This window comes from Temnothorax longispinosus, chromosome 2, assembly GCF_030848805.1.
Source record: "Temnothorax longispinosus isolate EJ_2023e chromosome 2, Tlon_JGU_v1, whole genome shotgun sequence".
NCBI lineage: Eukaryota > Metazoa > Arthropoda > Insecta > Hymenoptera > Formicidae > Temnothorax > Temnothorax longispinosus.
This window is the reverse complement of record NC_092359.1, coordinates 17,358,274-17,377,343: the sequence shown is the minus strand read 5'-3', so window position 1 is coordinate 17,377,343 and position 19,070 is coordinate 17,358,274. Positions and strand designations below refer to the sequence as shown.

The window sequence follows — 19,070 nt, the reverse complement described above, 5'->3', positions numbered from 1 at the left end:
AGATAATTGTTATACATATTATTACACATTTTCTCTTAATATTTTATTATTGTATGTTCATTTCTATTTTTTATTTTCTCGTTGCTTAAGTAGTAGCTGGTAAGTAGCGATCGTGACTAAAATTTATGCGGTATCGCGTCGTGCACCTTATGAAAGACGGCGACATCATGCCGAGCTCATTGCACCCATATCATCATGGTATGATCCGCGGGGCTCGAATCTCCATCGGTTGTCAGTCACGTTATCAAGAAGCGAGTCACGCGAGCGGCTCCCTTCTGAAGTGACGCCATCGTAATGAGGAGGATATTGAACCTTGCACCGCAGATAGTCGTCCGTGACGCAGCAACACTCGCTTACGATTATGAAAACGGAATGATTGAAGGTTGGAAGTTTCCTCAGCAAGATTCGAGACCGGTATATAACCTCGATAAATTAGAGATTCGTTCCTGTCCCCTCGTTTCCTGTTTCCTACGAGCATGCCAGCGACTCGAAACAAAACGAATGAAAAATAATCCTTCCACTGTCGCGAAGGGGGGGGGGGAGCGAATAACCGCGCGCTTACTGTCCTCAAGGTTTTCATCCTCTCCCGATTTCGAGGAAGGAAGGAGAAGTTCTCGAAAGCCCCCTTTCCGAACCGCGTTTTCGGCGGATGCGAGACTCCTCACCCAAGCCTCGCACGCCCCGTTGCTTCCCGTTGTGATTTACGTTCTTCTTCTACCCGCCCTCGTATATAATTACGCCATTTTCTCGCGGGGCGAATCGTATTTCTTTGTCTCTGGAGACGCGCCAGGGAGTAAAAGCGCGCGTCGCAGGGGTGCACCGTTGGAGCATGAGGAAGATGGAGTGGGGACCGTCCAGCAAAAGAGCAGATAGGGGCGCGGGGGAGGAGGGAGGGAGGGAGGAGAAGGTAGAAGCATGCACATAAGCGAGGAGGAGGAGGAGGAGGGTTCGCCAAGAAAGGGTGATGACCCTTTGGGCGTACCCCGAAACCCTACATCCTGATATCGGCGAGATGTTCTCCCTCGTACACACACAAACACGCGCAGACCGTCCCTTCTCCATATATCACGCTTCCTCTCCTTGCTCGACCTCGTATTTAGTCCTCTCCTTCTTTTTGCCGCTTCGTTCAGCCTAGATCTCCGCCTGCTCCTTCGTCTCACCCGTCCTTTTATCTCTTTCGCGGGTGGTATAGGTAGTTCGAGCGCGTGGGTAGACTGGTAGAGGAGAAAAAAAGGAGGATACGTTCTCTCGCGAGGATTTGAACGGCGTGCCCTGAAACGCTGAACATTCCAGACCTTCGAGATGCCCCTTTCGGGATTTCCTTTCCTTCGCGAGAACGCATCGCGAACGTGACGGATGAAAGCACGCCGAGTAGATATACCGATCTATCCTGTAATATTTATCGATCGAAGACTAACACTACCTTTGCACGAATTGTCCGGTTTAAGGACTAATTCATATGCAAGCGCTGATTGAATTCAGTGTACGCAACCTGTATTTGCAGGACTGATTATTGTACGCGAGTATTCATGTGTCGCACGATGAAACATCGAGAGGCTCTGCAGATATTTAATTGAAATATTTGAGGCAGATTACTCCAGACATGTAGCGTGACATTTTAGCTTTGACTACAGATTCTTTGATTTATTCGTTTTTAGTGGGCTTTAGTTAATTTTCAATTTTTTATATTATTACAAACACACGTATCTTTGACTAAATTCAATTAAAATTTCATTAAGGAAGATTTCGAATTAAACAGAGAATAATAGTCATTATCTGTTAACAATTCATATTTTAATAATTAAATTATTAATTGCGATGATAATTGATATTCACGTATGCGTTTCGTCAATTGTAGAGGCAGCTTTGTGCTGTCATCCTTTCTTTGCGTTGCAAACTGTTAAACGTTCACCATGTGCGAACTCCCCTAGCTGGTCCCGTTTGAAGTGTCGGATAAATACGTACCAACGTGGGAGGTCGGCGATTCTGCGGTATCGATGTTTATACGTTCTTTTATTAGCACGAATTTTCCGACGTTTTACACTGCGTCGTCTGTATATATGTGCATGAAACGGTATCTTGTGCCAAAACGCCGTGAGTGGTGTGTTACAGAATTCCGAAAAAATCACCAAGCGACAACAATAAGAGTAACATAATCGCACATTTATAAAAGTCGAAACTCTGTACCCTGAAAATTATTTGCAAGTACAAATAAGAAAAAGAAAATGTCCCAAAATAATAAGCATGGTATCTCTTCCGAGAATTATTATGCAACTGTCTCATCTTTCATTCGCACTCTGTATATTCATAGGTATACGAATTCTCGAAACTCGCCCCTTCCTTCTCGAATAATATTTCTCTTTTAAACATCGCCTCAATATTTCACTACGCCAACATATCACGATATCTTGGTGTTTTCGCTTCGCGAAAGCGGAGATTTTTTCTTCTTCAATCCGGTATATCTCTCGACGCGTTCTTTTCTTCGACACGCATTCTCTCTCTTTCTCTTCTCGACGTCCGGTCGACGCATTGGGAAAGACGATGCGTCGACGTCGACGTCGACGTCGACGTGGCCGGCGGCGCTCTGTGCCGTTTAAATATAAACCCAAGCGCAGAAGTGGCTAGCTTCCAGTTGGAGCCCCGCGACGCTCGTGGGACAGACTCACAAGACAAAAAGCTGGTCCCGGGATAAGTGCAAGGCGTACAGCTCGGTTTGTTAGCGTCAAAAGCGCGCGGCTTTTCCGGACTCAGGTCGGTACCGTTTGGCACCATCCATGAAGATATCTCGCAACGAATCTTACCGGTGAACACAAACCACGAGACTCGAGAGAATATCAAGTCACAGACCCATATCCAACGGCAATGTATTAGTTTTATCTCGAGACGCACGGGCTTCAGGATTTAAAATAGAACAATGCCGTCCTAAATTATTTTAAGGAATTGCTAAATCAAGCGGCGCATGCAAGACTTTGCAGGACGTCAACGATAACACCCGAGTAAACCAGGTTGTGAAGATATCGGTAAAACTTTTACCCCAGTGCTCCGATTTCAGAATTTAAAATAGAACAATGTTCTAGATTATCTGAAGAAACTGCTTTATCGAATTTGGAAACGCAAAAGCAAGGCTTTAGTGACAATGACAATATTCGAATCGACAAGTCTGTGACCGTTTTATCTCGGATTTAAAAATTTATAGTAATAAAAATTTGTTTCGTGAAATTTAAGAAAACGCAAGCATTATCGTTTACAATCGAGATATGGCTGTGAGCATCGTTGAACAGAGGAATCTATGATGAATATATTACCGATGGTAACGGTGATGGAATAAAACGCGACGACTGTCTCTCCATCGGATTCTCACGAATGTTCGATCAGCACTGAGGCTGATCAATCATCGTCATTATCCAAGAATTGCATTCGAGAGAAAGACGATGCCGCTGACGAGGGAACCAACGCTGCCGTAGACGCCAGAATGTCGTACCCTTGATCCCGGGCACACGTCGGCGTCGCCTCGGCGAACGGTTTAGTGCCTGTTCAGACCTGAATGGAAGATTTATTAACTCGCATCGTATCGCGAATAACCGAACGCGTAATTTATACGCAGAAGTGACGAGGTGTTACCAGCACAACGTGTAAAAGAGATTAAAGGGAGCCGACTGAGAAAAACGTTCACCACTTAAATTCAACCCTTTGATCTTTTATCCGCGGCAATTTAGTGATCATCGTATCCCCATTGGCGACATGTCCTCCAGAGTCAGACAACAGATTCGCATAACAATCTTCTTCAACGACGGGACCGTAGTGATTTACATCTGAATCGGCGGTAGTGTCGCAAATAAGACTGAAGAGGGATCAACAGTGACGATCGGTGTATCATGAGAGACTTATGAAAATTCCAAGGAGCAAGGACGTCGAGAAAGAGAAAGGGAAAAAGTAACTTATTCGGCACCAAGGAGGAAGGAAAGGAGGAGGAAAAACGAGCGCCTCTCTTTGAACCGCCACTTAGAATACGTTAGTCGAATCACTTAACCGGTCATTGCACTACGGCTGGGGCTGGCCGCTTCGACGTGACGATAAAGGAACCGATCGGGCGTGCACAAAATCGACCAACCACGAAGCGACTGCTTGGCCGCGAAATAAAAAACGCGGTAGCGATCTAGCGCGACAATCGGGTCGAGAGAAAGTGAGCTCTATCGCGTGCGAGAGCATACCCGAAGGATACACTTTCTGTGGATCTCTGTGTGAGGACAAAGATCGAAATCGAGAGATTTTAGTTCTTTGCGATCGTAGATGTGCAGGGTATTGCGTTTCGTTGCTATATAAGTTGAATTGTAGAAAGTTCGAGCTTGGGGAATCATTTATCACGCTCGTAATAATATGATATTATTTGCTAATAATATATTTCGTTCTCTCTAAGAACTATATATTATGTGCAATTATAGAGATATGTATGCATTTCGATCATTAAATTGTTAGTGTTGGTATTCTCTTAGTATTTACTTGAATGCTACGGAAAGTTATGGTAGATTTTTGTGCGCGACAGATAAATCCCACATGTAGTTCTTTTACGGATGTAGACACGCTATTATAACTTATAACTATCTTTACGTTTTATCTTTGTAGGAATGTTATATTGAATATGTTATATGAAAAATAAGATATATGCGAAACGAGACTGAATTAATGGGAATCGGTTGGAATAAAGCAGCGAAAATATTTCAGACGACTAGGATTAATCACGATGTCCTTAAGATAAATCGTAGATCCAAGAGAATCGATGAGAGAACGACGCTGATAAGAGAGAGAAAAAAGAAAGATAGGTCGAGACCTCTTTCAGAAGCATTCGGATGCTGTTAGATTTAGCGAGCTATTTCGTTGGATCAGATCTGTACTTTCTAATCCAGCGAGTATTACTCTTTACCCGCACTGCCTTTTGCTAATAAGCGATCAGCTGGTGAACGGTTCAAACGGTCGCAATTGAGGCCATCGCTGTGCACATCGTTTCTGCAACGACTTCGAAGTAGCATCTCTACGTCGCTTCTGTCTCGATTCTTCTGCCTAACGAAGTACGTCGCTGCCAAGGCACACTCGGATCATTGTTCCGTTCTCTTTCTCTCGTGATACCGAATAGAAATAACGCACGCGTCGAATCGCCTCGACATTTCTCGGTACTTTTTTTTCCTTCCCGATACGATTTTACCGGACGAACCGACATGACGTGCTTCTTGCCGCCCAAGCGAGCCACACCTGTGCTCGTTCCGGCGACGGTGCATTATTCGCGCAATTTCCACGCGCCGATTTTCAAGCGAGTAACGGTCGTTAACACGGTATCCGTGGTTTTTCTACCCCCGCCTCTGAAAATTACGTCCAAGCCGTGAGAGCGATATAAAGAAGCGGAACAGTTCCTTATTTCAAATCTATTTTATATTACTCGGAGAATTTCACTGTGAAAAGTATTTCATGACGAATAATAATATCTGTGATCCGTCATCTTATTCTCATCTTTGAAAATCATAGCAAAACCATAAAATCATAGATCAAAAGTTCCTAATTTCTGATATAACTATCATATTTATTAAGGACGTTCTCCGGTCCTTATAATAGAGAAAATCGATTTTCTTAGGATTTTCTTGAAACTCTGAATATACGTTAATTTAGGTGTGCTTTATGCGTGGTATAAATTTCAGTACCTCTTCCGGGATAAAAAATAAAGATACTGAGCCTCAAAAGTTTCAACTTTTACTAATGAAAAGGTTTTCCAGGCCAAACGGTAAGAGATACGAGGTTGGCCAAAAGGACCAAAGTTGCTCCTCTCGTCGAGTTCTATAAGGAAAAAATGCCAAAACTATAAAAAAAATTAAATTTTAAATTTTTTTTTTTGAAACTTTGAGGCTCAGTATCTTTATTTTTTATCCCGGAAGAGGTACTGAAATTTATACCACGCATAAAGCACACCTAAATTAACGTATATTCACAGTTTCAAGAAAATTCTAAGAAAATCGATTTTCTCTAGTATAATGGCCGGAGAACGTCCTTAAGCCTCCGTGTGCATACGTAGGTCTACGTCCGAGTCAAAATAATATTTACTCGTAAAACTGATAAGCTTGCCTATTTGGTTCCCTTCTCTAAGAAAAAAGTAAGTGGGAGAAAAAACTTAAGTCTCTTCCGGGTCCAGAGCCGGAAAAATCAATGTATCGCCGAAAGCCAAGCATCAAGACAGATCTCGCACGGACGTTTCTTCCACGTACGCACTAAACGTGACTCTTTTCTGCAAGTAACAATTTTGCTAATTATTTATGGATAAGTATTGATATTATGATAAGTATTGATTTTGGTTAGAACAACGTTTCTTTAAAAGATTTTGACGAATAGTTGGTTCTCTCTATTTAGTTATTGGCCAAAAAATGGAATTTCTGGCGAATTTTTTCCTTATACATATTCTACATATTATATAAATTGTTAATAAATTATTGAAAAACGTTCATATATTCAAATTTATACAGATGTTTAAAAAAGGTTGGGCGGGCTATACGTAGTCATGTTCTTCTCATTAAGACAGACAAAAATGTTCCTAAAATATGTTCTTAAAACGTTTCGTTAGAAGGTTAATGTCAAGTTAAGATTCAAAGAATAAGTTTTCAATATTTACGTTATACATACTAATATTTATTTATTTAAAAGAATTTTAAAAATTAAAAAAGAAACAAATTCAAAGATGTTAAAAATTTTCATCTGGTGAAGCAATGCATTTCTGAATTCTTCGAATCAAGGACTGCCTTATGGCTTTCAAATGTCCAGAGTTAGGCTCGCATGTTCGTCCGACTTAAATCTACTCAATTTTTATCTGTAGGGCCATTGTTGAAAACTATTATTGCCTCGGTTCCTACCAACGAACAATATATATATATATATATATATATATATATATATATATATATATATATATTAACTTTAGCAAAACAGCCAGAAAGTGGACTTGGTTTACAATAAATCCTTATTCACTCATACCTGCATTCCATTCTCGCACACACAACTATCCTAATAACCTATTAAAATAAATAAAAAAATATAACTTAACCTATTTATTTAACTTATTTCACAATATTCTTTGATCATTGCTTCTTATTGCACTATCTCCTAACCTCACAGCCTATCTCACAGCTTATTGATATTCTATATTTATAATCTTCTTTTTCTTTCGCATTCCTTTCCCTAACAACTTTCAACAATACCTCCGCTTTGGTGGTGTCCAATTTATCGTTCCAAAGTTTTTCCAACCTTTCCTTACTATCTTTTCCTAATACAGTAAACCATTCCATTGTCTCAATACAATCCTCTACGTAGTGTTTCATACTATCCTTACCTTCGTTACCAACGAACAATATAACTTTTACAACAAACAGAAGATGGATATGTCATCTATCTAGCTCGCCCATCCTTTTTGAAACATCCTGAAATATTTATACTTGTTTTAAAGAATGCGTCGAACTAGTGAAATAAACGAGGAAAAGAACAGTAGAGTTCCTAAATCAAATACTATATTACAATTTTTAAGGATTTTAACAAATTACGACATTTTAACCTGATACTTGATATCAATATTGAAGAAGCAATACAATTTCTTAGAACGTATCCGAATAATATATCTCGAAGAAAGATTACGGTGAAGCTAATCGACTAGGAAAAATATTAGACTATGTAAGATTGTACAAGATGCATATTTTTTACACAACAGCTTTAAGAATCACGAATTGTAATCGATATGATTAATATTGTATGTATAATCCATTAAATATATTCTTGTCCTTTTTACATACGCAGTTTGGAAAGAAATAAACTTCATCACTGAATATTGCGATATTAATTCTCTGATGGATAACATGAAAAAATCAGAGGCTAATTAAGCGATTGAATTAAAGCTAGTATATTTAAAAATTTGCTCATTTTTTAAAATTTACGAATAAAGTGTTTAAAATGATTATTGATACATACAAATAATTATTGCGCCAACATAATTACATTTATAGCTGCGAATATTTTCTCATGTAACAGGTGATTGTGTCATACGCCAAAACTGTTGCAATCTGTGGTTTAGTTAACACAAATAAATATATATCACGCATTAATATCACATGTGTAAAAAATAGATATCTTGAAAATCATAAGTTATGCATAAAATATAATGTAGAAAATATTTCACAGTGTAATTTTTTTCTAAAGAGGCATTATATCAATTTCTTCTCAAGTGTCTATTTAGTTTAAATTTTAATTTTTTGCTTTTGATATAACGACAAAGATAAATAATAAGAAAATGACGTTCAGAAACAATTCCTAACCAACAAAACGAAGTTTGATTACAAAGAATGGAAAATGTAACTATTCTTTATGGTAGTTATATATTTGTATTTCTGTTAATAAAAAATTAAAAATTGTTTAACATCAGAGTAAAATTGCTGCTACGCCGGTACATAAATATTCTAATCAAAGAAGGACCTTCAGTTAGAAACGAGGAAATTGATATTTATTCCTTTTGTTTTCGTTATCGGGCTTGATCGTGTGACGCTTCAAGGTTGATGAGCTGGCGGCATAATGGAATGGCATTTATCCCGTGACTCGTTGCAATTCCGAGTAGGCAACGCTCAGCCACTTTGGCACAAACCCAGAAATCCTGACTTTGACGTCCATGGACACAATCTCTTTTTTTTTAGAATTGGTGCCATAAATTATAAATAAGCAAGAAAGTGGATACTGTGTTAACTATGTAGCAGAAAGTGTGGATATGATAATTTTATTGATTTTTTAATTGATATATAATATATCTGGCAAATGGTTGAAATATTACATGCAAAATTGATTACGAAAGTTGATTTTGCTTTTTGCACATAATCACATATATCGTTTAATATTCAATAAAAAGATAGTTAAGAGTATCGTATTAGATAATTTTTGATAGATCTTATAAGTTAAATGGGCGTCCTCGTAAATCATTGTTGCATTCATTGTTAGATTAGGTTAATGCTCTACGTCCTCGTCCCGAAATAACCGCACGCCCTCGTTGTTACATTTTGTTCGCTTGTCTATCAATGTTCCAGAATGAACTGTAATTATAGATAGTAAGACACACACACGTACACATATGCATTTATGTAAAGCGGTTAATAAGCGTGACTAATAAAGTGATTAATATAGAGCGAGCCAAAAATTACAGTACACATAACAGCAAAAGCTAATAAATATTTTTACATAAAAATATTTATTAGTTAATATTTGTTAGTCATTAAATAATGTATTCTAGTCGCATCGCTGATCATGGCATGCCTTCTACATCTTGCGGTAACGGAAGTCCCAATTTCAGCGTATTAATCATCTCCTCAGCACATCAAACAGCTTCTGCCGCGAAAGGCGCAATGCACTGAATTTATTTTACGCACAATGGCAACACACAGATGTTGTCTAGTGCTATACAATAGTGAAATAAATTTTATTCGACAGTATAACCATTCTCGCCACACATTAAACCTTACTGCCGCCACATTTACAGTTTATCGGTAACCTTGCCCGTGTTCCTTGCAAGGTACTTCCGCTTAATATATCTGTGTCACGTGTTTTTTCTTGTTAATAAAAAATAATAAATAATGAAAATAAATTCTCATTTGGTTCAGTGGATATAACGTGAAAATAACGTAAAACAATCAACACTTTGTTTGACTTTATTTAATGGTCTTAAATATTACAGCCGTTTAGTCTTAAAACAGACATACATTTCCACATAAAATATATCTTTGTTCCTAATGCTTTAAGGTAGTTCTCCGGTCCTTGTACTAGAGAAAATCGATTTTCTATAGATTTTCTTGAAACACTGTGAATGTACGTTAATTTAGGTGTGCTTTATGCGTGGTATAAACTTCAGTACCTTTTGCGGTATAAAAATCGAGATACTGAGTCTCCAAAGTTTCAATTTTTACTAAATTAATTTTTATAAAATTTAGTAAAAGTTGAAACTTTGAGGCTCAGTTGATTTTTTATACCGCAAGAGGTACTGAAGTTTATATCACACATAAAGCACACCTAAATTAAGGTAGCTGTCTCGCTACGTGCTAGTCATGTGACTGTTTGTAGGTTTTCACGTTCAGAAATATATTTCAGGCAATTTTTGCTAAGGGAAAAATAATTTTATGAATTATGGTGTAAAATTTCATACGTGACAAAGTATGTTACTTTTTCCAAATTATGTGATTTTTCTCATTTGACTCCGTTTTGATCAGCTGATCATGCGAGTCGTCGAGAAAGGTTACAAGTGAGGTTACATCTTCTTTTCGATTGAATTTTGACAATTACTGAGAAAGGGTTTCAAAACGCATGACAGGGGTGTCAATCACTATCCAATTCGGCTAAGAAAGACGAGCCCCATAACCTGCAACTACAGTGATTAGCCAGCGGCGTTGCCAAGTCTTCCCAACCTCACCTCGACCAAAAAATGTCTGCTCGATTACCGCATTTTCACTAAAATAAACTAAAAAATTAGCAGCGAAATCTCCGGTAACCTATATATTTTATGGTTGCATCGGATTCTTCGAAATCTAATGTACAAAAAGCAATGTTTTTTTCTCACTTCATCTAATCGAAAAATACGAAAATATGTGATTGAAACCGTGATAGAGCCTTCTTTTCTGTATGAAGTAATGCAAAATTTGTGATTTTCGAGATCGATTTTCTAGAGTAAATAGTCGGTAAGGAGCCACAGAAAAAATCGACTGCAAAGCTGATCATATAATTTGATATAAAAACCGAAATCGAAAACTTTATCTAATACATGCCCTGACGAGACAGCTACCTTAACGTATATTCACAGTTTCAAGAAAATCTATAGAAAATCGATTTTCTCTAGTACAAGGACCAGAGAACTACCTTAATGATTTTACTGTATATTTATTTTTTAGATAAGCCATATGGATATTAATATATCGAAATTCTTTGATTTCATTTAAAACCAATTTTGCTTTAATGAAAAATTATCGGATATTGCAAATTAAAACACAAATAGTGTCAAAACAAATGTCAAAACAATTGATTTAAAATGAAAATCGAAATAATTCTTTTTTACCAATTTAAAATACTATTTGACGTTTTTCTCTCTAATTGTTTATATATATCACAACGGTCCTGTTTCACTTATTATTGTTAAAATACTCTTTGTTTTAATAACAATTCAAAATTTCAGATTATCGGAAAACATTTACTATTGTAAATCGAAAAGCTGTGTTAAGTGATAACTTTTACATTAAAATTGCATTAATTGTTAAAAACATATCCGAGGAATCGACAAAATCTCTGATGCAGCTAAAGATCTTTGACATTTCATTTAATACGTTATTAGAAAAACCAGAGAAGGAACATAAACAGAAATATAATTTTCCGCGGAACTTCGTTATCACGTTGAAGATGATAGTCGAGGTTAAACGAAGCGTGACGGAATTCAGGATATGCACAAACGAACGACAATGATCTTGACCTCGCGATACATATGAATAGCCGTACTCGCGATCGAGGCCACCTCGTATATGCGTATGCCGCGATAAAGGGGAAAGTTACATGTCGTCGACATTAATATACATGAAAGCGCATGGCGTTAACAATGGTATAGAATCGCGTTCGACGTTTTATGTGACAAGCAAACAATCAACACGAATCACGCTCACAATTCCGACGCAAGTCAGGCTGAGAGCGCAATGATAAACTATTTTATTATTAGCTTATACCATTGTTTATATCATAATAATACTGTATTATACTGTAATATGTTTCAAGATATTTATATGATATTCTATGTAAAGATATATCAATCTGTAACGCTAGATTTTTCGACATTCAGTGTGAAACTTTCCTTGAAAAATTTGTCAGATTTTTTGCACAGAAAAAAAACTGGTTTTATTTTTAGTAATAAATATTATGATCGGATTGATCAAACTTCTATTTTACATTAACTAATTTAGTAACTCATTTCTCTCAAGTAGAATATAATGAAAAAATTTTCGAGAATGAAAAATCATTTTTCGCAACAGCGTTTATGCTGTCTATATACTATTTTTGCATTTACGTGAAAATGATTTAGCGAAACGAAAGTTAGCAGATAATTTGAGTCACACGAACGACACTGCATCAAACTGCACCGGCGTTTGCGAGTCACTGGAATTGCAAACGACGGTAAGTATCAACAGCTGGTTTCGGAACTTTCGAGTATTGCGCGACCTTGAGTAGCAAAGTACAACGAGATATTTTTACCATCGCTTCTCTCGCGTGAACGAACACCTGCGTGGAGCCGTAATGTTGTAAGCAACATGTCAATTTGAATTTAATCTATGAAAGTAACTTTATATTTAAAGAAAAGTATCCGATAACGAGAAAGTAACGAACATATCATACTTAAGAAATTGACAGTAAATTCCATAGCAAATATATAATCATTTTTCAAGTCAATAATAAAAATATGAACGAAAATGGCAATATTTTCCGCAGACACATTAAATTGAAAGCTACTTCTCCGCGTTATCTCCTAAAGAGATTAGAGGAAGGTGTAATAAAAATTTTGACATAAACCTCGCGCAAACTCAGGCGGAAATGTACGACTGAAAAGAAGCAAAGACATATAACGTCGGAGTAGGGACAAAAAAGCGGCGTAAAATTCGCTGGATCCTCCTTTACGAGATATCAGGTCGATAGATAATTCTACGGTAGAACGTCGGCCAGTAGGTGGACATTCAATTTCGTAAATGGCCGCGGCGGAATCGCGACGGTCGTAAATCGTCGGGGTCTTATCGCACGATTGCCAGTCGGCTAGCTCCTTCGTTCCGATACCCCATGGCGAATCGAAAGGACGTCTCATATGTGGGCTCATCTATCGGAACCGGAACCGGAAGCGGCCGGGCGTGAATAACACACCGCGAACGATCGCGTTCACCGCGGACGATGCGCATTAGGGACGCCCCGTTACATAATCCTCGGCACAGAATGGCATTGGTGACAATCATCGAATTACCTGCGACTGCAGGCGATCGTTTGCGATTTCGTGCACGGATCGCAGTCCGAATCGAGACTTCGTCCAGTTTCGCGGTATTCGTCGTATCCGCGTCACAATCTGGTATCGCACGCGGAGGTACGATCGATTGTGATATTAATATATTTGTCGGTACCCTAATTATTAAAAAAAATATCTCGCATGTAAGAATTGGCAATGATAACAATTCGATGTCACATCTTTCAATTATATGAAGTGAATTATATTGCTGTAATTAACAGACGAGATTTTTTCAATAATTGGAGGCATTGACAGATACTTTTAACGCGATACAAAATAGAGAGAATTACTTGAGTTTTTTCGTGGTAGTGAAATCGAGAGTGACATCACGGTGCCATCTTTCCGGCGTATTTGCGACGTAGACAATCGAATTCGCTGACGTTACATCGGTTTTAATTTTTGTCGCGAGCCTCTCTGTCGCACTCGATCTGCGGAGAATTGACGCTAACGTGCTAATTTAATTCGCTCGGCTGATTTGACGAAGTGACTTAGCAACTCGTGTTAACGCAGCCATTGTTTTTATTCCTACAAGGAAACTTGTGCTCTCCGAACGAGAGAAGTCAGGTTTGGAGTATCGTTTTTCGAAGTCACACCGTGTACAATAAAATTTAATTAACCAACAATATACAACATTAATTCATAAAGTTATAAACACACAAGTTATAACTGTTATGCATTATTCGTTGTTTAATTTATTTCTCCAGAGACTTCGGAGACCTCCAGAGTGCTGTCGAAACTTTTGAGAGAACGTCATGTTCGCATATGAGATATTCAGGAGAAATAATATGTATTTCTGTTATGTTTCCCTTCTGACTTACGTATTATTGTGTGTGTCTAAGAGTCGTGTATAGTATCTATAATCTAAGGGTCTCTCAACCCGTCGGCTCGCGTATAGATGCACGGTCTGTATCTTATTGTTGCGCGTACACTTGGCGAGAGACACTACCGTGTCTCTTGCTTAAAAATATCGATATTAACGATATTGTCCCATCTCGTATTTTTGTAGTCATGACTTATTCAGGAGAGACCGATATTGAGCTCGTGTGCTTAAGATTTATGTTATAACTCGGCTGAATTTAAACAAACGATACGTCATTTAGAAAATTAAATCGCGGTTTTTATTTTGATAAAGCTCGACCGACGTGATATCTAGGTTGGCGCATATAATTAACTCGGCTCTCTGGCACGTACGGAGATGACCCACTCGCGGAAAAACGGCCTCTAAATACATCTGTCGCAGATACTTTGACGTCTTTTGACTTAAAACATTTAAGGCATTTTGGAAGTTTCAGATAATTGACCTATTTGTATAAGGCAGAATGTCCCAAATTCTCCACGTCTATACATCTATAGATTCTTTGATCTATAGACTCTTTGACCTTTATTCAGTGTGTCGAACAGAAATAAGCTCTTCATACTATATAACATTTTTAAGCTCCAACAGTATTTTTAAATTAAAAGTGATTAAACATTTAAGACTTGAAATTAAGCTTTTCAACATTTTATAACAATAAGACTCTATTTTACATTTATTTTCAAGTGAGTTCTAATCTCGGTTCTAATAGAGTTCTTCTTTTAAAACTTGCAGAAAAACGATAGAATTTTAGTTAAATGTTATCGAAAAGGTTCGATTGCAAATTGCTTCAGTAAATAATATAATTGATGAAAAGAAATGCGAAAAAATATTCCGAAATAGCTACCGTTCGAAAATAATGTTTCCTAATTGCCTTGATCATTTCTATTTACTCCAACGTACGACGTACATAAACAGCTTTGACCTGATCGAAACATTTCCACAGAACGTGCGGATTAGTTTACGGAAGCGATTCGTGGCGCGAACATGATCACAGGTGAATCACCGTGCGAGAAAGCCGCGCGGTTACCGGTCTTCCAGACATCGCGTCGTGTCGGTTTGGCGGCACTACTCGCGTGATAGCGGCTTAAGGCGCGAAAATAGAGCCTCCGCAGCTCGTTGTCGTCGACGTCGTTGACGGTGCCCGAACGGACGCAGCTACGCGCTTAGTCTGTAACTGGAAGTACACGCGAGAAGAGCGAATCGCGCGGCGCATTCGCCTGGGAGCTCGGTTTCACGCGCAAGAAAATAATCTCGGGAAGAACAACGACACGCACGACGGAGACGGTGACGGAGCAGGAAACGATTCGCCAGAACGTCGTCACGACAAGAAAACTGACGAAGCGTCGTTGTCTCGCACGCAACGGGCACGAAGGAGCAGCGACAAGAGTTTTCGAGGAGACGAGACGCGGATGAATCTGACGGACGAATCGGTTGGATTGTAAGAAGAAAGCGTTAAGTTTATCGTTTAAAGAGTTTAGTTGTTCTCGTAGAGCTTAGTGAAACAAACTGTGCAAGTGTTTTTGATGCATAGAATCGAGGTATTAACTAGTTAGTAATTAGTACGTATTATTTGGATTATTTGACAGATTTTTCTTTACTAGTTTCTATATGTATATATATAAGAAATAACTTCTGCGCTCTTGATTAACAATCAAAGTTAGTAAATATAAAAGATAAATTTACGAAAAAATTATTTGAAACCGCTTGCGTATAAAAATGGATTTAAAAAATTATACCAAAATGAATCGTGGAAATCACCAAAAATTGCCAATATTAAAGATAAATTTAATTCTTTACTTATTGTTAATTTATTACTGTACGTAAAATTGATCTATATTAAAATGCAATCATACCACAACGTTACGATACGAAAAAATAAAGAGCAGTGTTATTGATATTGTGGATTTTAACTGACTTTTTATCTCGAAAGATACGGATGACGGATCAGCGATACCGCGTATTTAATTGGATCCCCATAATAAGCTGCTTGCGCAATTCTTTAAAAGAGACCGGAGCAATCGAGGCCATTGCAGGCATTGATCGACTGATCGCGCTTCGATTGAAAGCGCTGCTCCGGAATCCCAAATTCGATGACCATTCCACGATGCTATTGTCAAAAAGCGTAAATTGTTCGAACAAACAGCTAAAATATTTGAATAAATGCGAAAGCCTTACATTCTGACGTAAAATTGCATGTTTAAAATTAGGACACAACATACTGTTGCGTAACTTTTTGTCAATTTAAATTTTGTTTCAATAATATAGAAATATACGAAACTCGGTTTTTTTTTAGTGACGTGAGTTTAATATATTGAAAGATTACAAATGTTACAAATCGAGAATGCAAATATTTTAGTGAATTGTTGGAAACTGGACATTATGTATATTTTTAATTTAAATTTTTCATCTATATTTTGTCAATTGTTTCTATATGAATATTTAAGTGCCATCATAACGTCATAATGTCCCCTAATTAGCACACGTCAAGCTACATCGATTTTGCTAGGTTAATGTTTAATTTTAGCGAAGTAACCATGTCATTCTGTTCTATAACTATTCCAATCGTCGGACTCTTATTCATTCTTAACAAACCCGATAATCAATTTCGTTAACAAGACCTTAAAGTACCTAAGTACTCACGTTGATCGAATCTTTCAACCATTGAGTCCTCTTAAATTGCATTCATAGCTGTATTATCAATGCACGTTAATATCCTTCAAATAATTTCTGTTTTATGTTGCAGCTCGACTCGTCGTGCTGGTTCGACGATCGTCGTAGGATCTCCAGGAGTATCCAAGATTTCACGACTAGGGAAACATTGTCGTCGCGCGACGCGAGAGAGAAAGAGAGATAGAGAGAAATAAATTGATGATATGATGGATACGAGAAATGACCGCCGATCAACGATAGATATTTTCGAAAAGGACGTGCCACGATCGGACGAATTGCCGATCATGGTGATCCACAGGGCGGGAATCGGCGAGCTTTTGGCGAGACAAGCGATGGCCTGGTGCCGTTCCTGGCTTCAAACATTCCCCATAAAAATTACGTTAAACAACGTCGGATTGTTGACGGTGCTCCTGGCAATTGTGTCGCCGCGATTCCTCATTTACACAATCCTTTATCCGATTTTCAGATTGGTCTTCGGCACCTTGTACCCGGCGTACGCTTCCTACAAGGCAGTGCGCACGAAAAATGTCAAAGAATACGTAAGTGAGAAACATAAATAATGAACTAAATAGCTTTGCAAATGCGATCATAGCCCTTAAACTGGACATCTCGAAAACGTAGTAGTATTAGAATACGTAGTTAAAAATATGTCAACTATGAAACATTTCGACACACTCCTTCTTTTGTATTTTCTGAAATATTCATATAAAAATTCTTTAGTTAATTAATATGTTGTTGAGCAATTTTACACCTGAACGTTATCCGCACAACACAGCTGCGCTGGTTAGAATTCGAGTAAATGTTGGAAATCTTTTAATTCCAGTCTTTTGCTTTTCTCGCAGCCGATAAAGATCGAGCCGTATTTACGTTGCTACATACGCAGCTGTTGTCAATATTTTTTTATCTTTACACAATTTACTTACGCTAGAAAGAAATTCGCAGTAATAGAACCTAATTTAATTTTGTCTTTTGAATCGTTTTGTTTTTTTCTTTTTGTGAATAATAAAATATATAAATTATATGGATTTTTAGATTTTTTCTAGAGCAATATTTATTTTTTTCATCATCTTACTAGTCATTTTTTTAAACTATTTTCTGAACTATAATATAAATGATGAATCACGAATACATTTGTCTGCGGTCTTCCTTTGCACCACTTTTGTAATAATCTATTGCTCTAGAATTTCCTTGGTTTCAGGTCAAATGGATGATGTACTGGATCGTTTTCGCGCTATTCACATGCGCGGAAACATTCACCGACGTCTTCTTTAGTTTTTGGTGAGAAATACGTTGCTATTGTAGAAATTCATCCGCTACGTAATTTGCGTGAATTATGAGCCTTGTATGTGATTTATCTAGATCGGGTAGGATTAAAAAGAATGATAATTGAAACATCCGTGGAAAAAAGACTATCCTATAAAAACATTCACGCATTAGTCAGAATTTTTTACATTTGCATACTTTGTTGGGAATAATCCGGAATTAACATTCTCATTTTTTAATATAATATTAATCCGTTAGTACACGTTAAACTCTACATTATACATGTATCGCGTGTTTCCCTCGAGCGCATTATTAAAATATTATCATCTTGACGTTTTTGACGTTTAAAAGAAAATTAATGGTCGAGTCAAATCAAGATTCTTGAAAGAATCTAAGATACGATGTAGTAAACGGCGTCGCCGTTTTTATTTGGGGGAACGGCCGCGTATACGTAACATAACATATCGGCTGAATCTTGGAATCGCAGCAAGCAAGGGGCCAATAAACCAGCTGCGAACCGCGCGGTCTTGAAAGCCGTACTCTCGTCGCGAGGAATTCCGAAAGTCTAATTTCGGACAAGATAGATATTGGCTTACATGCACTTCTGAGGATTCTACCCCGCACGTCTCTTCTGACCTGTCTCCGTCCTCTCCGTTTCTCCGTCGTTCCTCCCTATTCTCTCTTTCTCTCTCTCTCTCTTTCTCATCCTCGGGGAACATCATGCGCCAGATCTCCCTTCATACTCGGGTTACAACCAAGAAGGAAACGAGTTGCCGCGTATTTCTGGCGTCGAAATGCCCGATACTCTCCCGGCGCACCGCGGCATCGGTGCACCACATTTCTTCACGCCGCTCTCACTTTCACGCCCGTGACGAATTTTTCGCGATGCGAATCGAATCGAGTAGATTGCAGCCGCGTGACGGCACAGCGATTGCCCGCGATCAACTATTTTTATTGTTGTTACATTATGATTACGTTAAAAACATGACAAGTTTTATTTGGAACTCTCCGATCAGATGAAAGCGTCGTTGTCGAACCAACGACTTGGATATCTTTAATTAAAAAACCGTTAATTTGACGATGTAACAGATTTTAGAGGTTCTTTATTATCGGATATTATAATACTTTCACGCATAAATGTCACTTATTTATTTATTTATTTTACTGCGATATCATGACGTACACCGTGCATTAAAAACAGACATA

At 37.9% G+C, this 19,070-nt stretch overlaps 1 protein-coding gene across 6 annotated transcripts in view; it reads left to right on the top strand.

Annotated features, from left to right (window-relative positions):
• Positions 1–19,070, top strand: part of LOC139808543 (uncharacterized) — a 37,074-nt gene that overhangs the window by 9,495 nt on the left and 8,509 nt on the right. For 2 of the 6 annotated variants that reach the window (XM_071770638.1, XM_071770637.1), the window contains exons 2-3: positions 17,068–17,140; positions 17,800–17,879. In XM_071770638.1, the coding sequence (XP_071626739.1) occupies positions 17,809–17,879 (71 nt within the window). In that variant the 5' untranslated portion in view covers positions 17,068–17,140; positions 17,800–17,808. Of the gene's footprint in view, positions 1–12,560; positions 13,154–14,639; positions 15,370–16,674; positions 17,141–17,799; positions 17,880–19,070 lie in introns of those variants that run through there. The other 4 variants (XM_071770633.1, XM_071770634.1, XM_071770635.1 and 1 more) reach the window with 4 other exon arrangements.